The sequence below is a fragment of the Mandrillus leucophaeus genome, unplaced genomic scaffold (assembly GCF_000951045.1).
Source record: "Mandrillus leucophaeus isolate KB7577 unplaced genomic scaffold, Mleu.le_1.0 Scaffold438, whole genome shotgun sequence".
NCBI lineage: Eukaryota > Metazoa > Chordata > Mammalia > Primates > Cercopithecidae > Mandrillus > Mandrillus leucophaeus.
The window spans coordinates 1,023,934-1,051,227 of NW_012104676.1; the positions used below are offsets into that span (position 1 = coordinate 1,023,934).

At 36.1% G+C, this 27,294-nt stretch overlaps 1 protein-coding gene across 3 annotated transcripts in view; it reads right to left on the bottom strand.

Annotated features, from left to right (window-relative positions):
- Positions 1-27,294, bottom strand: part of LUZP2 (leucine zipper protein 2) — a 646,396-nt gene that overhangs the window by 165,313 nt on the left and 453,789 nt on the right. For 2 of the 3 annotated variants that reach the window (XM_011993928.1, XM_011993930.1), the window contains exons 6-7: positions 16,132-16,194; positions 6,133-6,195 (exon numbers count right to left, since the gene is read on the bottom strand). The exons of the other annotated variant lie outside the window; for it this stretch is intronic. In XM_011993928.1, coding sequence (XP_011849318.1) covers positions 6,133-6,195; positions 16,132-16,194 — 126 coding nt within the window. The remainder of the gene's footprint in view (positions 1-6,132; positions 6,196-16,131; positions 16,195-27,294) is intronic. 3 annotated transcript variants of the gene reach the window in all.

Here is a 27,294-nt window from a genome sequence, read left to right on the forward strand (position 1 = left end):
CCTCCCGGATTCAAGTGATTCTCCTGCCTCAGCCTCCCAAGTAGTTGGGACTACAGGAGTGCACCACCATGCCCAGCTAATTTTTGTATTTTTAATAGAGACGAGGTTTCACCATGTTGACCAGGATGGTCTCAATCTCCTGACCTCAGGTCATGCCCGCGCCGCGACCTCCCAAAGTGCCAGGATTACAGGCGTAAGCCACTGAGCCACCGCACCCAGCCATCTCCTATCTTTGTAGCTATCGCTTCAAGACAAAATGGGAGGCAGTTTGGAGTGACTCAGTTTTCAAGTTTAACTTTCTCCTTTGGCAAGTTGAGTTTGGGGACCGAAGATTTTGATTTTTCTTTTACAGATGTTTGAGTACATTAGAAAAAATGACTTCTAAAAGATATAATCTGTAAATCACCTCAAAATATCAAGTAGAAATACAGCTGGGAAAAGTGTGATATCGTGGAATTAAAATACTTCTATTAAGATATAACTGTGCCACTTACTAGTCCCGTAATTTCAGAAAATTCTTATAACTTCTCTGGGTGTTGGTTTTCTAATTCATAAAGAGAACAATATTATCTTCCCTGTCTGACTCATATAATTATTTTGAGGCACAAATGAATGTGATTTGACAAGCTTACAGCTTCTGGAATCATGCAAGAAAATAATATTTTTAACCCCTCACACCGCTTTTGTAAGTTGCCTACATTTTGGCACCAAATACAAGTAAATGGCACTGAAAAGCATTTTGCTCATTAAAAATTAGTTTAACATGTGGATGACATAATTTTAAATTAATGAGACAGATGCACAAAAATTAAATTACTTAAGAGTTTAAAAATTAAGGAGAAACAAATTTACAAAATTCCCTTATAGATACCTGGAATCATCAGGAAATAATCTGACACTCTGTTCTACATACATGGAAATTCAGGTTGCAATGCCCCTCTCTTCAAGAGCAGATGACAATAGAGGTACCAAGTTAAATACATCTAGATTTAGAGAAAATAATAATGATAACACAAGTCACTGTGGTGTCTGAATTTCAGCAGGAATGAGTGCATCAAGTCTATCACCACACATTCCAGAACAATTAAGTCAGCATTTTGATCCAATGATCTAAACATATGCCATAGGGATAGTTATCAAAGGAAAAACTATAGAACCCTGCAAATGTACTTAATTCATGATGCCCCAACAGGTCAGCTCTACTTAAAAAAATATATAATTAATATCCATGGTGATAACTTCACTCTGCTAGTAAAAATACTTTACAGGTAAACATTTTGGTGGCCACAAATATCAAATTTCTTTAGATTTCAATTCTTTCATTGTGAAAGAGATCACACAAATTTTCCTGTCTCATAGGGGTTGTGGTGAGGGTCAAATGAAGTGACACATTATAGACCTGAATAAAGTAAAAACACTAAATATACACAGTACTCCTTTGGTTCCACAGGGAATTGATTCCAGGAACTCCATGGACAGCAGAATCTGTAGACGTTCAAATCTCATATTTAAAACGATGTATTATATGCATTTAATATATGCACATCTTCCTGTATATGTTTTAATGTCTAGATTGAATATACTACTAATATAGGACTTATTAAGGAATACGTTTTAGGGAGAAAGTAAGGGTAAAGATTCTCAGTGGAAATTTTCCTGTAATAAGAAGCAACTCCCAAACCATTTCTTTTCTAACAAAAAGGCAGCTTTAAAAGCCAGGCTGGCAAGCTTTAATATGCAAATGCTGACGATTAGAAACTAGGTCCACTCAACATGGTCAACACGGCAATTCCCGCCATCTTCGCCTGGTCACCACCTGTGCCAAGTGTAATGGCTACCTCCAGATAACACCAGGCGTTCGGAACATCATAGCGACCCTCATTTGCATATTAAAGGACTAAGGTGGGAGGGTCAGGTTTCTGGAAGCTACGTAAATGACATACCTGGTCAAACCAATCCCCTGGGCCCTGTACAAACCAAACACCGCCTCCTCCAGCATCCCAATATAAGCAACCACTTTTCTGCCGCACATGGGGTTCCTCTTTGTTCTGAGCCCCCCTCCCTCTGTCTCTGTATGGGGGAACTGTTTTCTTCTTTCTTCATTCTTGCCTATTAAACTTTTCATTCCTAAAACCACTCCACCTGTGTCCATGTCGTTAATCCTATCAGTGCGAGACCAAGAAACCTGGTGTTCCTCCAGTCATCAAAGCCATATCAATACCTAATACAATGTAAATGCTATGTAACTATTGTGTTTTTACTGTATTATTTTCAATGGATATATCATTTTTATGGGTTTTTAAAACTATTTTCTTTTTTTATTTGTATACATTTAAGGGGTGCAAGTGCAATTTTGTTACATGAATATATTGCATTGCGGTGATGTCTGGGCTTTCAGTGTATCCATCAGTCAAATAATGTTCATGATGCATATTAAATACTTTCTCATCTTCCAGTCCCTTCCTTCCCCACAACCCTTCTGAGTATTCATTATCTATCATTCCATACTCTATGGAATAGATAATGATTCATTATCTATCATTCCATACTCTATGGAATAGATGATTCATTATCTATCATTCTATACTCTATGTCCATGTGTACACATTATTTAACTTCCATTTTTAAGTGAGAACATGCAGGGTTTTTTTTTTTCTGTATCTGGGTTGTTTCACTTAATTAAGATAATGGCCTCCAGCTCCACCCATCTTGCTGCAGAAGACATGACTTTATTTTTTATAGTTGAATAGCATTCCATATGTGTGCATACGCCACATTTTCTTTATCTAATTATCTGTTGATGAATATTACAATTGGTTCTGTGTATTTCGTACTGTGAATAGTACCGTGAAACCTATGAGTGCAGATAACTTTTCATTTAATTATTTCTTTTTTGGGGAGTAGAGACACAATAGTGAGATTGCTGAATGAAATTTTCTTCAAATATTTTTGATTCACAGTTGTATGGATACAGAAACCACCAATACACAGGGCCAAATGTACCACTATAGTATATTTTTAATAACTGGACTACCAACTCCCTTAAGCAGTAATTTAACTAAGCCACCATTTTATTTGAAACATTGAATGACATGTAGTATTTTAAAATTGTTTTTATTCAATAAACAACAAAAACAATCACAAAACTATCAAAATGTCTGCCATTATCCATCTCAATAGAGAAATTGATAGATTGAATTTTTAGTGATTTGGGAGTATTGTAAGCATTGTTTTTAATTTACCCCCACCTCCTCATAAAAGTAAGCAAAGAAAATTAAATGACTTAAATCTTTAAACCATCCAATAATAAAATTTATAATCAAAATAATCATTTTACTTTATAATCTCTTAAAGCAACAAAATTTGTCACTGTTGTGTAGCCGTTATTCATTTACGTAATTTCTTAGCTAACCAACTTATTTTTGTTTGTTTAATAAATCATCCAATACAAAATAATTCTTAAATTCAATGTTTTTCTTGTTATTATTGTACTGATGGGAGAGTAAACTGTTATATTTCTTTTGAAAATCATCTGTACTAGGTAGCAATAATATTTTAAAACAATTTTCATGAACTACTTGATAGGTATGTTTCAAAAAAAACTATAACTCAAGTTAAAAATAAGTATTTTTCATCATAATATAAATTTAAATCATTATATATGTGTGTATATATATATATGTATGTGTATACATACCTGCACATAAGTGAAAGGTTAAGTAACCTTTGGCATATCTATATAATAGATTATTCATTTAAATTTAGATAAAATAATAAAGATTAAAAGCTATCTTTGAGTTTTTAAATTACAAATTATGAATATATATAAAGGATATATATATAGAGAGAGAGAGAGATGTATTGCAACTGAGATATATGTGCATATATATCAATCACCAGGCAGATATAATTCATACAAAGGGAACTAGACAGAAATATGAAATATGTCAAAATATTGTTTGCATTTGTTCTGAGTGATGGGATTTTAAGTTTTCCTTTGGCTCTATATTTTTTGATACTGTTTTGAAATTTTTCTTTAATGAATAAGTAATACCTAGGATTTTTTTTTTTTTTTTTTTTTTTTTGTTGCCCAGGCTGGAGTGCAGTGGCCGGATCTCAGCTCACTGCAAGCTCCGCCTCCCGGGTTCCCGCCATTCTCCTGCCTCAGCCTCCTGAGTAGCTGGGACTACAGGCGCCGCCACCACGCCCGGCTAATTTTTTGTATTTTTAGTAGAGACGGGGTTTCACCGTGTTAGCCAGGATGGTCTCGATCTCCTGACCTCGTACATTTGTCAAATCTAAAAAGAGCACTAAAATGGAGAGTAGGTATTCTAGAGAATATATCAGCTCCAGGTGGAATTAAGGAGGATATAAAGTAACTCAAGTCTCTGGGCAACTAACAGTCAGTTAGGCCTCACTTCTATCTTTAGTGGAGGATTTCTACTTCAGCTAGCAGCCTCCCCCAAGTTAAAAGCAGCTCTCAAGCATTAATAAGGGCGCCAAATTCGTCATTATGCTCTGCAATTGCCAGCATGTGTCATTATTTTTAGGATGAGATGTAAATGCTTTGACAGCAAGCATTACTTCTTCAAAGTCTACATTTACTTAAAAAAAAAAAAATCAAATCTATTCAAAATTGAACATTTCCTAAGAGGAAAGTACCTGAAATAGAATCTACTACTCATCTCAGGGCTCACCAGTTCGTAGACTCCTTTTCAAAGGTGCATGGGTGAATGTCTGTGCTAACAGGTCCTTCAGTGCTATCAGGTTGGTGCAAGAGTAATGGTGGTTTTTGCCTTTTTTTTTTTTTAATGGCAAGAACCTCAGTTACTCTTGCACCAACCTAATAGTCGAGTTTCTACTGTCTACTTCCTTGACACATCTATCTGTCTGTCTGTCTATCTATCTATTTATCAATCATCAACATATGTTTATTCAAGACTTAAACTGTGCACTGCTGATATATTAGCAGGTAAATCAGATAAGTGTGCTGCCATCAGGATGAGTGCATGAATACATTACTGCAGAAACCTTGGCTGCCTCCCACAGCAACTCCCTTTCTATTACTTATCTGCAAAAGAAACAGTCTTTCACAATAGAATCTAAAAATGCTAAGGTTTTACCTTTGCATGGATGCATAACCTAGTTTGGAGAACTTTCTCAAAAAACTCTCCTCCTTCAGAAAAAATAATGACTTTGGAGGACAAACGCCTCCTTTTTCTGCTTTGACTGTGGACATAGTTGGATGAAGACACTATATATATATATATATATCTCTCTCTCTCTCTCTCTTTAGTGACCATCATGATTCTATGAGGAACCAAGACTTAGAATAAATCTTTAAGTTGAGGGTTGTCACATGGAGTGATGTGGAGGACAATGCAAAACAAACCTGAGTCTTGTTGACATTGTTGAGCTATGAAATAAACTATAACATTGTCATGCTTCTGGGCCTTTTGTTATTTGAATTAATAAATGTCCTACGGTGGAACAGGTTTTGGGGGTATTGTATATACTAAAGGAATTCTAATTCATGCAACTTCATAGTCTCTTTGTATTCAGGTCTCCTGATTTCATAAAAAGTAAAATGACATGAAATAACAAGGTTTACATATAATATATCTCATATTTTAAGTCAAAAATTTTCAACAAGTCCTGATTTTGGTAATATCTGAAAGTTGACGTTTTACTAAGCTATATTCAACTGGTATATTACATAGAAGTAAAACACTGAATATTGCTGAACTGTCTCATTGTCTTCCACTAACATTTATTTCTAAAACTCTGATCTGAAAAAATAAATTTAAAAGATTCAAAAGTCCTTGTATGATGTACTTCACATAAGTCTCTCAGCTTAATATCTGCAACTCATGAACTCTGGGGAAGCAGGATTTGTTTTATAGACTCCTAACCTGCTGGAATGAGGCATGCTTTTGATTAAGAATGAATGTAGGAAATAATATTTCCACTTATCTCTAATTAAGCAGACAAGAAAATAAAAGTATTTCTAAAGCAGTCAAATGCAACTCAAATTCATGAGAAATTCCAGAAATCAAATTTAAGCTAAATAATGTTCTTGATATTTTTGGTATTGGGATAGAAAGTTTCAGGGAAAAGAGAAAAGATTCTCACCTTAAATAATAAATCCTTCTTCCCATAACGAAGCTCCTTCAGCTGGGCTTGGATTTTTTTGGACTGTAAGACAAAAACATGGATAGGTTGTGTAACTCATTTATATTTTCAAACTTGAAGATTAAAATACTTTGACTTCACAGGAATACATTTTGCAGCCAAGCAAAGCACAGTCCAACTAGTTTTGAAGTAAAACAGAAAACCTTAACTCTGAGAGTTAAATTCCACTCAAATACATTTTTAAAAATTTTTTATTATACTTTAAGTTCTAGGGTACATGTGCACATTGTGCAGGTTTGTTACATATGTATACACGTGCCATGTTGGTGTGCTGCATTCATTGACTCGTCATTTACATTAGGTAAATCTCCTAATGCTATCCCTCCCCCCTCCCCTGACCCCACGACAGGCCCCTGTGTGTGATGTTCCCCTTCCTGTGTCCAAGTGTTCTCATTGTTCAGTTCCCACCTATGAGTGAGAACAAGTGGTGTCTGGTTTTCTGTTCTTGCGATAGTTTACTGAGAATGATGGTTTCCAGCTGCATCCATATTCCTACAAAGGACATGAACTCATGCTTTTTTATGGCTGCATAGTATTCCATGGTGTATATGTGACACATTTTCTTAATCCAGTCTATCATTGATGGACATTTGGGTTGGTTCCAAGTCTTTGTTATTGTGAATAGTGCCACAATAAACATACGTGTGCATGTGTCTTTACAACAGCGTGATTTACAGTCCTTTGGGTATATATCCAGTAATGGGATGGCTGGGTCAAATGGTATTTCTAGTTCTAGATCCTTGAGGAATTGCCATACTGTCTTCCACAATGGTTGAACTAGTTCACAGTCCCACCAACAGTGTAAAAGTGTTCCTATTTCTCCACATCCTCTCCAGCATCTGTTGTTTCCTGACTTTTTAATGATCACCATTCTAACTGGTGTGAGATGGTATCTCATTGTGGTTTTGATTTGCATTTCTCTGATGGCCAGTGATGATGAGCATTTTTTCATGTGTCTGTTGGCTGCATAAATGTCTTCTTTTGAGAAGTGTCTGTCCTCATCCTTCACCCACTTTTTGGTGGGGTTGTTTTTTCTTGTAAATTTGTTTGAGTTCTTTGTAGGTTCTGGATATTAGCCCTTTGTCAGATGAGTAGATTGCAAAAATTTTCTCCCATTCTGTAGGTTGCCTGTTCACTCTGATGGTAGTTTCCTTTGCTGTGCAGAAGCTCGTTAGTTTAATTAGATCCCATTTGTCAGTTTTGGCTTTTGTTGCTTTTGGTATTTTAGACATGAAGTCCTTGCCCATGCCTATGTCCTGAATGGTATTACCTAGGTTTTCTTCCAGAGTTTTTATGGTTTTAGGTCTAACATGTAAGTCTCTAATCCATCTTGAATTAATTTTCGTATAAGGGGTAAGGAAGAGATCCCGTTTCAGCTTTCTACATGTGGCTAGCCAGTTTTCCCAGCACCATTTATTAAATATGGAATCCTTTCCCCATTTCTTGTTTTTGTCAGGTCTGTCAAAGATCAGATGGTTGTAGATGTGTGGTATTATTTCTGAGGGCTCTGTTCTGTTCAAATACATTTTAATGATCAATTTTTCCTTCATGTGATCATGTTATTTATTTGTGTGTGTGTGTGTGTGTGTGTGTGTGTGTTGTTATTGGTTATTGGTGAGTTAAATCTTAACTTTGAGAGTCAGACCTCCAGACATCCTAGGCAGAAAGAGAAAAACCAAAGCTTGTTTAAAATATGTTATTTAAAGAAAGTTGAGTATTGTTCTTCCCCCAATCCACAACTAAACACACAGAATTTCTATCACCCAGGCATGACCAACAATCTAATTGTAGATGCTAATTACATCTGTGCATATGTATGCCTCATTTTTTACTACTTATTTTCAATTACTTTTTTTAAATTAAATGGGAGTAAATTTGAATTTGATATATGTCCAAAGTAGAAGCAAATGTGACTGGAAGCAAGAAAAGTTGCTACAATACTAATGCTGAGCTGAATGTTGTTTGCACTTTAGAGTAATATACTTTTTAAGAGGGCCATCGCAAATAGGAAAATACTTAAAAAGAAAATCTTTCTCAGTAGTATACTTTGACTACATTTAATTATGTTCCCTTAAGTCACTGAAGGATGATCATGTATTTTGAATTTTTCAGGACAGTCCCAATTACTAAAATTATAATATAAGGACTTCAGATTATTGTATTTCTATACCTAAAATTATAGGTTCTGATTCTTTACTCAGGCAAAAAACAAAAAAAGAAAACCACCACCACCAATAACCAATAACACACATACACACACACACACACACACACACACACAAAAATAAATAAATTAGCATGATCACGAGAAGGAAAAATTAATAATTAAAATGTATTGGAGTGGAATTATAAATTAGTATCATCACTTGGGGAAAGTGGCATTTTCTGATAAAATTAAACATATGTACACTGCATTACACTGCAATATGTCCTAGGTAATTACCCAAGAGGAACTATAACATACACAAAAATACTTAAGGCATGTTTATTCATAATAGACAAAAGCTAGAAAGAGCACATATGTTTAATAAGCAATGAAGAGATAAATTGTAGGATATCCATGACATGGAGTACTAGAATACTGTTGAGCAACTGAAAAGGAATGAAGTACTGAATCATGGAACAACACAGACAAATTTCAAAAGCATTATACAATGTGAAAGAATCCAGTAACTAGAAGCTATATTTTGTATAATTCAATTTGGATAACATTCCAGAAGGCAAACAGTGATAGAAATCAGTTTAGTAGTTGACATGGACTAAGAGTTGGGGTAAAGATTCAGCGTAATATAACAAGAAGATATTTTGGAGGGTAATGAAAAAATTGTATGTTTCGAATCTATACATTGGTCAAATCCATCAAACTGTACACTTAAACTAGATAAATTATATTGTACTGTAAATTATATCTCAATAAAATTAAATTTTGAAAGAAGCTGGCTATGGTAGGTAAAGAACCCATGATCCTTATGTCACTATTACATCCTACTAAACTGTGTTGATATAAAAGTCCTCTTTAATAAAGAACATCTGCCTATACTGTAGAAATATAATTTTCCAAGCTTACAATGGAATATGAGTTGTCCACTAAACCAACTGCAAGTTTATTGTGATTTGGTTTTCTAAAATATTCAGAATTTTTTTTTTTTTTTTTGAGATGGAGTCTTGTTCTGTTGCCTAGGCTGGGGTGCAGTGGCACATTCTCAGCTCACTGCAAACTCCACCTCCTGGGTTCAATCAATTCTCCTGCCTCAGCCTCCTGAGTAGCTGGGACTACAGGTGCACACCACCATGTCAGGCTAATTTTGTGTATTTTAGTAGGACGGGGTTTTACTGTGTTGTCCAGGCTGGTCTCAAACTCCTGACCTCAAGTTTCTCCTGCCTCAGCCTCCTGAGTAGCTGGGACTACAGGTGCACACCACCATGTCAGGCTAATTTTGTGTATTTTAGTAGGATGGGGTTTTACTGTGTTGTCCAGGCTTGTCTCAAACTCCTGAGCTCAGGTAATCTGCCCACCTTGGCATCCCAAAGTGCTTGGATTACAGAGGTGACCCACAACACCCAGGCCCAGAATATTTCTAATTATGCAATGTACTTGATTTGTGAAGTGGTAGCTGTGTTATAATGGCACAATAATTTTTCAATTTTTGTTCAATGCTATAAGTACGACTGATTTAAGTGGAAACTTGAATGTGTTGTCAATGATACACTACTACAAGGTTCTAATATCAGAAACACAGTTTTTCACAGATATTTCTATTATAAGTCAGCTGCATTTCATGATCTATTGAATCAGGAAGTTAATAAGAAAGAACAAAAAAAACAAAATGAAATAAAATTTAAAAAAGAAAAGGAGACAGGAAGAGAAGGAGAGGGAAAGGGGGAGGTAAAGAGGAAGTGGGAGAGAGGAAAAGAAGGAAAGAGGAGGAAAGAGAGGAAGGAAGAGAGGAAAGGGAAGGGAAGGGAAGGGCAGGGAAGGAAAGAAAGGAGGGAAGGAGGGAGGGTAAGTTAAGAGTGAGAGTGAGATATGTTAATAATTCTGTATCACTTAACTCTGTACAAAGCAGCAGCAAGAATTTATGGTTTCTCACAGGGTAGTTGATTTTTTTCATTTCCACAGAAAGTCACCTTTCTTTTTATATGGATAGTGAAGGTGAAATGCATGATGCATAAGAACAACAAAAAGACATGATTTAGTATATCTACTTGTTAATGGCTTTTATGAATACAAACTCACATTGAGCCCTCAGTACCTTGACTTTATTCTTCCACTTCAGAATCACATTTATTACATCATTGTCTGTCCTCACACAGCTTCCCATGTGACTCGACAATATTTCAAGTACAGCATCTATGTTTTATTATGTTAATTTACTCTCTGTATTAGTCTGTTCTCACACTGCTATAAAGAAATAGCTGAGACTGTGTAATTTACAAAGGAAAGAAGCTTAATTGATTCAGTTCTGCATGGCTGGGGAGGCCTCAGGACACTTACAATCATGGTGGAAGGCACCTCTTCACAGGGCAGCAGAAGAGAAAGTGAGCGCCAGCAGGGGAAATGCCAGATGCTTATAAAACCATTGGATCTCCTGAGGACACACTATCAAGAGAACAGCATGGGAGAAACTGCCTCCATAATTCAACTACCTCCCACCAGGTCCCTCCTATGAAATGTGCAGATTATGGTATTACAATTCAAGGTGAGATTTGGGTAGGAACAAAAAGTCAAACCATATCATTCTGCCCCAGCCCCTCCCAAATCTCATGTCCTCACATTTCAAAACAACCATGCCCTTCCAACAGACCCCAAAGTCTTAACTCATTCCAGCATTAACCCAAAAGTCCAAGTCCAACATCTCATCTGAGACAACACAATTCCCTTCTGCCTATGAGCCTGTAAAACCAAAAGCAAGTTAGTTACTTCCTAGATACAATGGGGGTACAGGCATTTGGTAAACATACCCATTACAAATGGAAGAAATTGGCCAAAACAAAGGGGCCACAGGCTGCATGCAATTCTGAAAGTCAATAAGGCAGTCATTAAACCTTAAAGTTACAAAATGATCTCCTTTGACTCCATGTCTCACATCCAGGTCATGTTGATGATACGAATGGTGGACTCGCATAGCCTTGCACAGCGCCACCCTGTGGATTTGCAAGGTACAGCCCCCCTCCTGGCTGCTTTCATGGGCTAGCATTGAGTGCCTACGCCTTTTCCAGGTGCGCAGTGCAAGTTGTCCGTGGATCTACCATTCTGGGGTCTGGGGGACGGTGACTCTCTCTCACAGCTCCACTAGGCAGTGATGCAGTGGTGACTCTGTGTGGAGCTCCAAACTCACATTTCCCTTCTGCTCTTCCCTAGAAGAGATTATCCATGTAGCTTCTGCCACTGCAAGCAATTTATGCCTGGACATCCAGGCATTTCCATACATCCTCTGAAATATAGGCGGAGGTTCCCAAATCTCAATTCTTGACTTCTGTGCACCCACAGGCTCAAAACCACATGGAAGCCACCAAGGCTTGGAGCTTGCACACTCTGAAGTAATAGTCTGAGCTGTACCTTGGCCCCTTTAAGCCACAGCTGGAGCTGAAGCAGCTGGGATTCAGGGCACCATGTCCAGAGGCTGCACAGATCTGGGAGGCCCTGGACCCAGACCATGACACCATTTTTCCCTCCTAGGCCTCTGGGCATATGATGGGAGGGGCTGCCATGAATGTCTCCACATCCCTTAGAGACATTTTCCCTATTGTCTTGGTGATTAACTTTGGGCTCCTCATTACTTATGCAAATTTCTGCCTTTGGCTTGAATTTCTCTTCAGAATTTTTTTTTTTTAATTGCATTGTCAGTCTGCAAATTTTCCTAACTTTCATGCTCCACTTCCTCTTGAACACTTTGCTGCTTAGGAATTTCTTCCACCAGATACCCTAAATTATCTCTCTCAAGTTCAAAGTTCCACAGAACTCTAGGGCAGAGGGAAATGCTGACAGTCTCTTTTCTACAACATAGCAAGAGTCACCTTTGCTCTAGTTCCCAACAAGTTCCTCATCTCCATCTGAGACCACCTCATCCTGGACTTCATTGTCCATATCATTATCAGCATTTTGATTGAAACCATTTGACAAGTCTCTAGGAAGTTCCAAACCACCCCACATCTTCCTGTTTTTTTCTGAGCTATCCAAAGTGTTCCAACCTCTGCCTGTTACCCAGTTCCAAAGTCGCTTCCACATTTTCAGGTATCTTTACAGCAGCACCCCATTCCCTGTGGTGCCAATTTACTGTATTAGTCTGATCTCACACTGCTATAAAGAAATACCTGAGACTGCGCCATTTACAAAGGTAAGAGCTTAATTGACTCACAATCCCACATGGCTGGGGAGGCCCTCCAAGATAATTCTGCTTTACATGGTCATCATTATTTCACGCTGCTGATTTGAGTAAAGGATAATTTATGATCTCTCTCACAATTTCAAATGCACAGTTGATTGGCATTTTCTGCCTGCTGTTCCAATCTGCTGTCCAGGACTCATTTGCAACCAGGTTTCTCAGGAAAACAGACTTTCTTCTTTTTTTTTTTTCCCCCCTCATACTAAAGTTGGTGAGTATCAATGGAGAGTGGGAGACTACTACCACACATGGTGCACGTGATTTGGCAAATTGCATGTCAATTCTTCCACATAATTGATGCTCTCTTTCAAGTGTCAGAATGGTTGCCTTTTAGCTATTTGAGGTGTTCATTTTTAAAACATAATTAAAGTGCATATTCTGAATGTACAGAATATCATTTAAAATTTTCCACATAAGTTGGAATTATTATCAAAACATCAATTATTCAATGATTCATTCAGGAACTGCAATAAAACCTTCTGCATTTGATGGCCTTGAATGACTAGATTTTTTGAGCTTTGCTATCATAATATATATATTAAAAAAAATGTTTTAGGAGTTTTCCTCAGTTACTCATCTCTGTTTCCAGCACTCTGGTAATTTTCAGTTAAAAAGCAAAATCCTTGCTGGATGCGGTGGCTTATGCCTGTAATCCCAGCACTTTGGGAGTCCAAGGTGGGTATCTCACAAGGTGAGGAGATCGAGACCATCCTGGCTAACAAGGTGAAACCCCGTCTCTACTAAAAATACAAAAAAATTAGCCGGGCGTGGTGGTGGGCGCCTGTAGTCCCAGCTACTCAGGAGGCTGAGGCAGGAGAATGGCGTAAACCCGGGAGGCGGAGCTTGCAGTGAGCCTAGATCCGGCCACTGCACTCCAGCCTCGGCGACAGAGCAAGACTCCATCTCAAAAAAAAAAAAAAAAAAAAAAAAAAAAAAAATTCTGAGGATTTCAGGCAAGATTACACAAAGAATAAATGCATTCTGAGTGGGTACATCTCTTTTTTATAATATATATTAATTCAAAACCCAGCTAAAACTTAGACTTTTATTTACCTTGTTAGCAACATTTTGAAAAGTTAAAATTATCAAAAGGAGGATCTTCAAACAATTAGTGATTTTAAATACAGTTCCAGATGTTGGTGCCTGTGAGTCATAAAGTTTTCATAAGATTTCACAGCAAAATTAAAGTTGCTAATAATGATGTTGTTGTCTGTAATAAAATGACAAGGAAAATGAAAAAGTAGGCAGCCATGATAGGATATTTTATCTCAGTTTTTTTATCCCATTTAGGGGATTATCTTTCAGACTGAGATTTTTGCTTCCTATAATTTCATGTTCAAACGGCATTTCTTTGATGAAATAGGAATGATGATTTTGGTAGATGGTGTTTATAGTAGCTTCTCTTGTTAATGTTATCCTCTGGCAAATGAAAACAATGGCAATCTTCTGGGTGTGAACGGGATTTAGATATTTTATGCTTCTATGAACACTGAGAGTTGAGGGTCACTGATCTAACAGGCAATCTCCATGTTAGCTCCTAACCAAGACAATATATTCGTATTTTTTTTTTGGTAGTGATGGTGAATAAAATAATTAAATTTGCCACCATATTGTTTTGAAGTTGTATTGTGACAGACAAAAACACACGCCTGCCCCATTACCAAGAATGTTAAGCTCTAAATTTATTCTATAAATACATAATGACATATAGCAAATAAATTGCAATGAACCTATTACAATACATTTCAATATTAGGCAACACTAATACGTGAAGTATCTAACAATTCAGGGATAATATATTCTCCAAGGCATTGAGATGAAGAAAAAATATGAATTATTCTTGAATTGACAGACTAAACAATAAAGGTAAGCCCATTTTTACTTCCGTGTACCACAGATATTTCTCACAGGAGCTTCCTCTCTTTCATATACATGAGTGTCATGTGAATCCTGAACACATATAAATTATCTCAGAATATAACTTCAATCTAGATATTTCTTTTTCAAAACATCATTCCACCTGGTTACCCTCTTGTAATACAACCTGCACAAACCACATTTATATTATTTCTAAAACCTAAGAAATATAAACAATGTACAAGTCTATTTGTGTTCAAATAGAAAAATACAAAAAAATGAAACATTACACTAGATTAGATCTACAAACCATTTAGGCTAGTTTTTCATCTTCTGTAACATCATCTTTTAGTTTTTCTGTATTAAACATTTCTAATAATGCCATATATATTATAGGAAAGATATTATAAAATTGATTGTTATATTGCATGTTAGACTTGAATGTTCGTATATGTGTTAATGATTTTTTCTTCTTTTTCAAGGAGAGTTATCACTTTCTTTAACAAATCTTAGTTTGGGGTGAACACAGGACCACTGACCTAGTGACATTTTCCAGAATCTCTTCGACTTAGCTCAGCATGTGACCTAGTGTTAGCAAATAGGGTACAATGAGATAGAAGAGACTATTTCCTGGGTGGACTCCTGAAAAGCAATGCTCGTGCTTCACCAGGTTATCTTCCCTTTCCGTCCTGCTGGAAGACGATAGTGGCAGAAAAAGATATTTTTGAACCAAGGGTTGTTCCATAATTTAAAGACAATAGAGCTGTTTTAGAAGCTCTTTGCCTTACTTCTAGACAACTCTGAGACAAAAGGTAAACTTGTCTTAACTTGTGTAAGCAACTTTTCTCATTGCATCTAAACTTCCTTCCTTCCCTCTGCTTCATAGGTATAAGACATTCATCATGATATGAAGCCACTCATGACTGTCCCTTATCATTCATAGGCTATTTCTTGAATAGATTTCTTACACATTTAATATATGTTTGTGTGTGCTTCTTGGAGGATGCAACTGAAACAGTGAATCTTGTCTCCTCTCCTTGAGGCATCAACAATTATTTAGCATGACAGTATCATTACTATTTCATTGCTATTACTAAGGTTTATATGAGCTACATTTTCACATTACAGAGATATAAGAATAGATTTGGAGATGAGAAATATAGAAAATTGATTATTTTAGTTAAATCTGTATTAAGCAGAATGACATATGTCCCCCTGAGAAATATATGAGATGATTTTACTACACAGCCTACACAGCAAATAGAACCAATGAATGTATTTATTTCGTATGGTTTATGGTCAACCCCAGAATCTTCACTCTGACAGTCAATTGCCACCGCAAAACTTTATAGACATCACATAGAAGGTACAAGAGAGGAAACAAAAAGGGAAATTTTATGGACTTCCAGTAATTTGCTATTAAGGAAATTCTGATAGTCCAGATAAGGAAGAAATTCAGAAAAAAAAAATCTACAAAAGTGACCATTACCTACCTTTGTTAATTTTTTTTCCCCTTTTGGTTATTGCAATGTTAAAACACAAAGATACTCAAAGGTTTAAAATATATTTTTTCTATTTAAAAATTTGCATTTGTATTAGGAGGAAAAAGAGTTACCAGATGTCTGAGTTGAACAAAAATCTGGCAATAATACTGTTTTTATCTGGTTAAAGTTAGAAGAAGCAAAAATGTACTCACCTCTTCTGCATGAATGCCACAGAGCTTGTTTCCTGACAAGAGTTTGTTTTTCAAGCTTTTATTCTGAGGAAGAAAACATAGTTTTATTGCAAAGTAGAGACAAAATGTTAAGGATTTCTTCAATTATGTCAGCACTACTGCTTTATGTTCTGTCCAAAAATTAGACCTTCATAATGTAAAATGTAATGGATTGGTGTAAAACTGAATCAAATCTGTAATGTAAAAGATTGTTTTTTATTCAATTAAAATTTGGCATATTAGCATTAACACATTCATTTAAAAAGGTAATTTCCAGTTTTATTCTATTGTGGGGAGAAAAGAGAATTGATGTAATTTTATTTTTTAAAAAATGTTATATATATATACACACACACACACACATATGACCTAAAATACAGTCTATCCTGGAGAACATTCCATGTGTATGCTATAACTGTTGGGTAAAATGCTCTGTCAATGTCCATGAAGTTTAACTAGAGTTTGGTCTAGAGTACAGCTTAACTCTGATGTTTCTTTCTTTTTATTTATTTTTTTGAGATGGAGTCTCACTCCATTGTCCAGGCTGGAGTGCAATGGTACGATCTCAGATCCCTGCAACCTCTGCCTCCCAGGGTTGAAGTTATTCTCCTGCCTCAGCCTCTCAGGTAGCTGGGATTACAGATATGCATCACCATGCCTGGCACCATGCCTGTTAAAATACAAATTTTTTGTATTTTAAGTAGAGATGAGGTTTCACCATATTGACCAGGCTGGTCTTGAACTCTGACCTCAGGTGATCTGCCTGCCTTGGCCTCCCAAAGTGCTGGGATTACAGGTATCAGCCACCGCACCCGGCCTTACTCTGATGTTTCTTTGTTGATTTTTTTGTTTGGATAATATGTCTAGGTATGAAAGTGGGGTACTAAAGTACCTTACTATTCTTATATCACAATAAATATCTCCATTTAGATCTGTTATTATATATACACATAAAGATGCTCCAGTATAGGATGCATATGTAATTGCAATTGTTATATCCTCCTACTGTAATGACTCTGTTATCATTATATAATGGCCTTATTTGTCATTTTTTATATCTTTTTTTTTTTACTGAAAGTCTATTTTATCTGATGTAAGTATAGCTACTTCTAATCTGCTTTGGTTTCCATTTGCATGGAATATCTTTTTCCATTCATTCACTTTTAGCCTGTGTATGTCTTTATAGGTGAAGTAAGTTTCTTATAAGCAGCATATATTTGAGTCTTTTTTTAGTCCATTTAACCACTTTATATACTTTAATTATATTATTTAGTTTATTTATAGTCAAGGTTACTATTGATAGGTAAAGATTTACTACTTCTGCACAGCAGAAGAAAACAATACAGTGAAGAGACAACCTGAAGGATGGGAGAAAGTATTTGTAAACTACTCAGCTGACAAAAGGTTACTATCTAGAACAAACCAAGAACACAAATCAAAAGCAAAAATCCAATAATATGACTTACCAAAAATTGGCAAAATAGGCCAGATGCTGTGGCTCATGCCTGTAATTCCAGCACTTTGGGAGGCTGAGGTGAGATATCACAAGGTCAGGAGATAGAGACCATCCTGGCTAACACAGTGAAACCCCATCTCTACTAAAAATACAAAAAAGTTAGCCAGGCTTGGTAGCGTGTGCCTGTAGTCCCAGCTACTTGGGAGGCTGAGGCAGGAGAATGGTGTGAACCCAGGAGACGGAGTTTGCAGTGAGCTGAGATCGCACCACTGCACTCCAGCCTGGTTGGCAGAGAGAGACTCCATCTCAAAAAAAAAAAAAAAATTAGCAGTATATCTGAATAAACATTTCTCAAAGGAAGACAAATAACTGCCAATAGATATACTAAAAATGTTAAACATTACTAATCATCAGGAAAGTGCAATGAAGCAATGAAATACTACCGCACTCAGGTTAGGATGCTTATTATCAAAAAGACAAAAAATAATAAGTACTAATGAGGATGCGGAGAAAGGGGAACTCTTATGTCCAGGTGCTGGGAATGTAAATTGGTACAGCCATTATGGAAAACAGTATGGAAGTGTATCAAAAAATTAAAAATGGGTTACTGTGTAATCCAGCAATCCCATTACTGGTTATATAAAAACAAATAAATGAGGCCGGGCGCGGTGGCTCACGCCTGTAATCCCAGCACTTTGGGAGGCCGAGGCGGGCGGATCACAAGGTCAGGAGATCGAGACCACGGTGAAACCCCGTCTCTACTAAAAATACAAAAAATTAGCCGGGCACGGTTGTGGGCGCCTGTAGTCCCAGCTACTCGGGAGGCTGAGGCAGGAGAATGGCGTGAACCCAGGAGGCGGAGCTTGCAGTGAGCCGAGATCGCGCCACTGCACTCCAGCCTGGGCGACAGAGAGAGACTCCGTCTCAAAAAATAAATAAATAAATAAATAAATAAATAAATATAAAAATAAAAACAAAAACAAATAAATGAAATCAGTATGTTGAACTCCTTGATTCTCAGAAGCCATTTCTTCTTCCAGGCCTGAGAGGTATACTCTTTCTGTGGCGAGTACATACAGATCTGTTACCCTTTAAATATCTCATAATTGACATAATTCAAAGACAAATGCTTGTTCCTCTGACACTTCTTAACCATCTGAGTCTAACTCCTCATGGCTATTTAATTGTATCTGGTTTATTGCACTCAGGCTTTTCTGTCTTTTACCCCAATAACTGAAGAACGTGGACTGTCTTTAGTTGGGCAGACTAAAGGAGAGCAGATAACTGTAAAACCCACAGGATTCAGATATCATACTGACTCTCTAGGAGTAGACAATGTCTTGGTACAAGTACATATTATACATGATGACTCTAAGGAGGGCCAACTGGATAAGCACCAGGAGCAAAATGAGCATTTAACGCAGAGCAAAGGAACAAATACATCAAGTTTAAGAGTTCCCCACTTAGAATTCCAAGCTAATTTTGAACAGGGTTTTTTATTTTATTTTCCTATCATGGAGCGAGGGGGTACAGTTGCTTCAGTTTGAAAGAATACTTGGTTTTTTCCTGTTTAGCTAAAATTTGGAAATCTAAAAAGCTCAGTTAGAATTTCAATACCATGAAATGTTTTACACAAATGGGAGGAAGTTATTCTGATTTATTCAAGTAATGTCTTTTTGCAAATATTTGCACTGATCATACAAGGTACAATATTAGGGTTCTTTTTGTAAAGCGAATCTGATATACATTAATTTCATATTTGAAGAGATGTGTATCCCTAATAAAGGGATGTATACTGATATGTTCTGGCTCTGCAGTGTTGCTCAGATTGTAGCAAAATAAAACTCTTTAAAATGGAGACACAATAGGGGATGTACATTGGATAGGAGTATTTATGTCCTACCAAAAACCACTCACAACTGAGAAACATTATTAGAATTAACTATAAATTAATAAATAGCACATTTAAAAGTTGTTGTCTGTAGTATATACTATTTAAAATTTGCATCTCCACTTAAAGCTATTTTTTCTTTCTTCTGTTCATTTATGAATCTATGTTTATATTCATTTATTTTTATTATTATTTGTTCACTTATTAATGCTGCTAACACTCAGGGGAAATTTTGAATGTTGATCTGAATGATATAAATTATAGCAAATACTAACTTTTATCCTTCAAAAATGGTATTATTTTATATTTTTTTCTGAGGAGGGAACATACCTGTTAATTAATATATACAACACAAGACTAATTTTTAGCATACTATTTATTTCATTGACCTGTTATCTCTGCTTGTTACACTGATTTCTCAGAATAGATTATTCCTTAATTACTTGGAGTAGGCTTTTCAACGATCAGGATGTGTCGTCAAGTTTATAGAGAAGCAAGCAGTGCTAAACATTCCACACCATTAGTGAAGCTAGAGTTTTGATAAAGACATTCCATAGAACCATTTAACTTTCTTCAATAATATTTACTCTCCACTCCCCCCAAAAAGATTAATGCTATGATAATATGAGTTGAATGATGTTAAAAAGATTTATTTTCTCTGGACTTCTCACAGTCTTTTATTAGAATATTGTGCTTCGCGGACACAAAGAGGGGAACAAGAGACACTGGTATCTACCTGAGGGTTGAGGGTATGAGGAGGGAGAGGATAAAAAAAAAAAAAATAACTATTAGGTACAAGTGTTAGTACCTGGGTGCCAAACTAATGTGTACAACAAACCTCTATGACATGAGTTTACCAGTTTACTTTTATTAAAAACCTGCACATGTACCCGTGAACGTGTACTCCTGAACTTAATTACTATTATTAGATGTTTTAATAATAATAAAATTGTTTTTAATATAAATGGTTTTCCTAAATTTGATTGACAATAAAACACTTTGGACGAAATAACTCATCTCATTACTAGAATTTGAGAAATAAAGCTGCAAGTATTAATCTATGCTTGATTTTATTAAGGGAGACCAAAATATTACATTACTATATTCTACTGAAGTTCTATTTTTCATGTTCACTAGTAAAATGATAAGAAAGGTTTGATTCAGGACTTTTGAAAAAATGTCAAGGCTATTGAAATAAGGGAGAGAGATGGGGCTCAACTCTAAAAATAGCAAAAATACAGCAAAGACAGCTGGGGATTTCTAGCTGACGAGCAGAATTATGGAGGTCAATGGATAGACAATTACTAATAGGAGCTATCATGGGTAGAGGGATTCTTGCTAAAGCTGCCTAATAGAATCCTTGCTGAAAGTCCTTTGATCAGATTTAGATATCAAGGACGAGTGGAGTCTCCCAAAACTGACTTAGCAGGATCCCTGCTACAATTGGACTAGAAGAGACTAAGACAAGACCTGAGGACAAGGCCCATTTTATAAGCAAACTCAGAGGAGTCTTTCTAAAGTTTGGTCAAGAAGTCTTTGGGAATAGTGCTTTCTGTGCCCTAAGAAATGTTTGTTTACTTCAAAGTCATGAAGAATTTTTTCTCAAATAGTTTTCTTAAAGTTTTATAGTTTTGGGGTATACTCTTTTGTGTAATCCTCTTCAAGTTACCTTTTTTTTTTTTTTTTTTTTAATGAAGTGAGGTAAGGGTCAAGGTTCACTTTTAGTTTTTATTGCAAACATCCAGTTGCTTGTGCACCAATTGTTGAAGAAGTGCTCCTTTGTACATTGAAATATATAAGAGCCTTTGTCAAAAATCAATTAATAACTCCTTTAGCCAATATGAAGCATCTGGCCTCAGACAAGCCCTCTTGCCATAAAGAACAAGATAACTAGACAGAATATAATAAAACAAATGTTTAAGACAGTAAACAACCACTACTGCCAGACTATCGTACTAAAGAGAGGAGAAGTAGGCAAGAAATCCCTGCAGTTGCTCTTCTTTGTTTGTCTGTTTTTTGTTGTTGTTGTTGTTTGTTTGTTTTTCTCTGGAGGCAATTTATGAAGTACCATACAGAAGAAAAACCCAAGCAAAATGCAGAAGTTTTGGTTAGTTGAGAAGAGTTTAAGATTAGGGGAAGATGATCAGGTAGAATTTATGTTACAAAACAGCAGAGGCTTTGAAGCTGTTAAAAGGAAAACTTTAGACAAATTAAATTTAACAGTTTGAGCAAAGAATGATTTGCAAATCAGGCAACCCCTTAACCAGAATAAGTTCAGAGACATTCCAATGAAGCTATGTGATCAAAGATTTATGCACAGAAAAAGCAAAATGACATACAGAAAATGAAAGTGAGATACAAAAACAGCCATGCATTGGTTACAGCTTGGTGTTTGCTATGTTTGAACATGGTTTTAACAGTCGGCTTCTCTTGATTGGCAAAAACTCAGTGGCTGGCACAAGTGTAGGTTACGCTCTGCTTAACATATAAGTTAGGTTATACTTCACTATGTATAGATAAACCTTTAGGCCAAACTTAAAATGTGTAAGAAGGCAACTTTGGGCTAAACTTAATTTAAGAATGCAACGTAGAAAAAGAGTACAGAGGATTTTCAGGGGTGTTCCCTTATGTCTTCAGATGAATGGAAATCTGCATATGCATAAGCAAACATGCTGCAAGGCCAGCTACAGAATCACCAGAAAAGAACTGCAAGGTGAAAAATTACTAGAGCTCACCTAGACATTCAATTTCCAACAAGTCAGAATGGAAAGACTTAACCACTAAGATATTTAGTAAAAACCTTAGAAAGATCTGTCTTACAAGCAGGGTCAGAACAGTCCTGTAAAGGCTCATTTAGACCAAACTTATAAAGCTTAAAAACAAAACTCAAAATAACCAACCTAAACAATTATTATCTACTAGAATAAACTGTAATACTCTTAGAAGATAACAAAATCCAGGTGCCGAATGATGTAACATTTATAATTCAGCATTCAGTCAAAATCATTAAACATAAGAATCAGGAAAATGAGAGCCTTAAGACAGAGGAGGAGGAAATCAGTCAATAGAAATAGCTATCATTGGCAAAGATGGTGAAGATCATTTAGAAATAACATTAAGTGGCCAGGCGCGGTGGCTTAAGCCTGTAATCCCAGCACTTTGGGAGGCCCAGGCGGGCGGATCACGAGGTCAGGAGGTCGAGACCATCCTGGCTAACATGGTGAAACCCCGTCTCTACTAAAAAATACAAAAAAACTAGCCGGCGCCTGTAGTCCCAGCTACTCGGGAGGCTGAGGCAGGAGAATAGCATAAACCCGGGAGGCAGAGCTTGCAGTGAGCCGAGATCCGGCCACTGCACTCCAGCCTGGGCAACAGAGTGAGACTACGTCTCAAAAAAAAAAAAAAAAAAAAGAAATAACATTAAGTATATATTACAAAAGAGACTTTCATTTTCAGCATTGACATATAAAGAACTTGAAAGTCATTAGATTTCCAATTTCTACATCTTCACGGAATTTTCTCTTTGTTCTATCTATTAGCTTGAAAGGAATATTAAAATATCCAAAAGTCATTGTGGATTTGTCTATTCCTTTGTTTAAGTCTGTCAATTATTGCTTCATGAAATCTGAAGCTTTTTTAGGTGCTTACAAATTTAAGAATTGTTACATCTTTTAGAATAAAGGATTGCCCCTTTTAACATTATAATATGCCTCTCTTTTTCTCTGGCAATTTGTTTTGTCATGGCTAATTTATCTGATATTAGACTTGCTAAAGTCTTTTCTCTTGGAGTTTGCATAGCATATATTTTCATATTTTACTTTCAGCTTTCTTGTGTCTTTGTATTTAAAGTGCATTTTAATAATTGTCAAGTATAATTTGATTGTATATTTTTATACAGTCTGGCGATAGCTTTCTCTCAAAGTATTTACATGAAATTTAATATAATCAATATATAGAGCCAGGTTTTGTTTACAATCTCACAATTTGTTTTTCTTTCACCTTCTTGTTTTTCTAGCGTCTATTTAGTATATTTAGAAGTCTATTTAGAATTGATATTGTACCACTTCAAATGTAGGAAGTGGCATAATATCAATTCAAATAGCCTACATTTGAAACAAAAGATCACACTCAGTCATACATAATTACTAAATCACATGCTATAAGATATATAATAAATCTGAAGATGAGTGAACAATTATAAAATTACAAAGGATACATAATTTGGAGTAAATGAATCCAAAAAAAGGTATCCCTGATGAGGGATCTATAAATGCAAGTGAATAACTTTAGACATTTCTAAACTTTTCAGTCTTTCAAAGTATGAAAATTTGATAAATTTCTTATCACATCACTGTATCTAGTTTAGAGAAAGTGAAAGAAAATTGCCAATATGTGTATGTTATTTTCAGAGAAAAATAAGTTAATAAAACTACCAATCTCTTAAACAGGTAGAAAAGACAATCTTTGGTTTGTTTTTATTCTGTCTCAGGAAATTGTGTGATAAATGTCTCCTGACTCAGAGTTTAACATTGGTCCCATCTAATAGAAAACTGTACTATTTTGCCTTCATTTTCCACCTACTATTTTCAGAATTCCAGTCCATTTCCAAGTACCTCACAAGGATTTTTGGGTTTCACTCCAAAAACGCTGGCAAATAAAAATTTGTAGTTTTCATAGGAGACTGGAAATGTGTTTTAAAAAGTTTACTTTTTACACAAGAAATTGTCACGTTTCATGAGTATATGTGCATCCCTCTGACCCATCCTGGTTTTCAATTCTTTTTCCTATTTTTTTTTTGAGATAGAGTCTAGCTCTGTCGCCCAGGCTGGAGTGAAGTGGCAAGATCTCGGTTCACTGCAAGCTCCACCTCCTGGGTTCACGCCATTCTCCTGCCCGAGTAGCTGGGACTACAGGCTCCCGCCACCATGTCTGGCTAATTTTTTGTATTTTTAGTAGAGACGGGGTTTCACCGTGTTAGTCAGGATGGTCTTGATCTCCTGACCTCGTGATCCGCCCACCTCGGCCTCCCGAAGTGCTGGAATTGTAGGCATGAGACACCACATCCAGCCTTAAATTCAGTTTTTAAAGATGATGTTACTGCTATTTGGCCAGAGTACCTGAAAGCAGATACAAGGATCTGACATACTTACTTGAATTTTTTTTAATAATTGTCACTCATAAGTAAACTGGATGTCTTAGATATGCTTGACTCTTTCAATTTATGTAAGCTCTTACATTTCTCTTCATGGATATTTTCTCATAGATATGTCAAGTATGAAATAGTATGAATAGGAGTTGTACAATTTTGAAAATACATTCCAGTTTTTTTTTTTTTTCTCAATAGCAGAATCTCCTAGATCCATTCAGCTATATGTTAATAGGCATCTGTTAAAACTGAACATATTTATATATAAATGCATATCATAGAGTGTTACACAAATTTCAATTGCCAATGTATTTTTCTTTTTTTGAACTGCAAATTTCACTATGTCACTCTCTTTCAAAAAGGGGAGGAATCCATGTTAAAGGCAAGGCAAAAGGAAGGGGACAAAGATGTAAAATCTGTTTGAGAATCTATAAGAAAAACAATTAAACAAGAAAAAAATAAATAACCCCATTAAAAAATGGACAAAAACATAAGCAAATAATTTTCTAAAGAAGTCATACAAGCAACCAACAATCATATGGAGAAAATGTTCAACATCACTAATCTTCAGAGAAATGCAAATCAAAATCACAATGAGATCTCATTTCACACCAGTCAGAGTGGCTATAGTTAAATAGTCAAAAACAGATGCTGATGAGGGTGTGGAGAAAAGGGAACACCTATACAATATTGGTGGGAATGTAAATTGGTGAAGCCACTGTGGAAAGCAGTTTGAAGATTTCTCAAAGAACTTAAAAGAGAACTACTATTTGACTCAGCAATCCCATTACTGGCCAAAGATCCAAAAGAAAACAAATCTTTCTACCAAAAGGCACATGCACTCACATGTTCATTGCAGCACATTAGCAAAGACATGGCATCATCTTAGGTGCCCAACAACGGTGGATTGAATAAAGAAAAAATGTGGTACATATATACCATGGAATACTATCCAGCCATAAAAAGGAGGAAAGCTAGTCCTTTGCAGCAACATAGATGCAACTGGAGATTGTTTTCCTTAACAAATTAACACATGAACAGAAAATCAAATACCACATGTTCTCACTTATAAATGGGAGCCAAATATTGGGTACTCATGGATAGAAGATGGCAACAGTGGAAAATGAGGACTACAAGAGTGAGGAGCGAGGGAGGCAGGCAAGGGTTTAAAAACTCTTAGGTACTATGCTCAGTACCTGGGTGATAGGATCATTCATGCTCCAAACCTCAGAATCATGCAGTCTATACAGGAAACAAACCTACACATGCACCCCCTGATTCTAAAATAAAAGTTAAAAAAAGGATACATTTAAAAAAAATAAAATCTGTTTTTCTTGCAGTTTTTTTTTTTAATATATATTATCATTCGTAAAGTTTTTATCCTCTTGTTCTTCCTCTAGCTTGACTCCCACTTGCTGGGTTCTTTGAAGAGCTAATTTTCTAGCCTACTCTAAGGTTCACTGTAACTCAACCTACTTAACACATTTATTTCAGGATAATCTTCCTCAACTTCCTAAAATCTGGTGAGAATCTTACGCCACCCCACTGAAAATCTCTCATGGAGTTTTATACATTACAAACAGACTGACTTTCAACGGATTAAAAATTTGAGAATCTCTCACCAGTCTTCTGTCTTACCTATATAAACGCTTTGCTGTAACCAAGATAGATTGGTTATTTTTTCCTAAGTCCCAAGAACTTGACTTCACCCAGCCATTATCCTGGTTTGTGTTTTCTCCTCCTCATGTTCTATGTGTCCAATAACTATTTTGATTGTAGTGACTGTTTGCTTCTGAAAGTTTTTTGTAATCTTCCTACTTACTCTAATAGACATTCCATTCTCAATTGCCCCAGTTAACCTCTATCGTATGTAAAGTCTAGAGAGTATAATTTTTTTTAATGAAAAGATTCATTCTTCAGAAAGCTCCAAACTGCTTTCCACAGTGGCTAAACGGAACAGGAAACCAAATGTCACATGTTCTCATGTATGAGGGGGAGTTAAACATTGAATACACATAGACATAAAGATAAGGACAATAGATACCAGGGACTATTAGATAGGGTAGGCAGAGAGTGAGGCATGGGCTGAAAAAAAAATACTGGGTACTATGCTCACCTTCAGCATCACACAATATACCCATATAACAAATTTGCACATGTACCCTTTAATCTATAATAAAAGTTGAAATTACTTGGCTGGGCGAAGTGGCTTATGCCTGTAATCCCAGCACTTTGGGAGGCCAAAGTGGGTGAATCACCTGAGGTGAGGAATTCCATACAAGGCTGACTACCATGGTGAAACCTCATCTCTACTAAAAATATAAAAATTAGCCAGGCATGCTGGCAGGCACCTGTAATCCCAGCTACTCAGGAGGCTGAGGCAGGAGAATTGCTTGAACCTAGGAGGCAGAGGTTGTAGTGAGTCAATACCATGTCATTGCACTCCAGCCTGGGCACAAGAATGAAACTTTGTCACACATACACACACACAAAAAGGAATGATTTTTTAAAAAATTCATTAAAAAGGTTCATTTATTTGTGCATATTCTATTCACTCACAGATATTCATTGACTTCTCTGTGCTAGACTCAGTGTTAAATCTTGAGAATACAAACATAAAACAGGAGTTATCTGCTTTTGAAGAGCTCACCT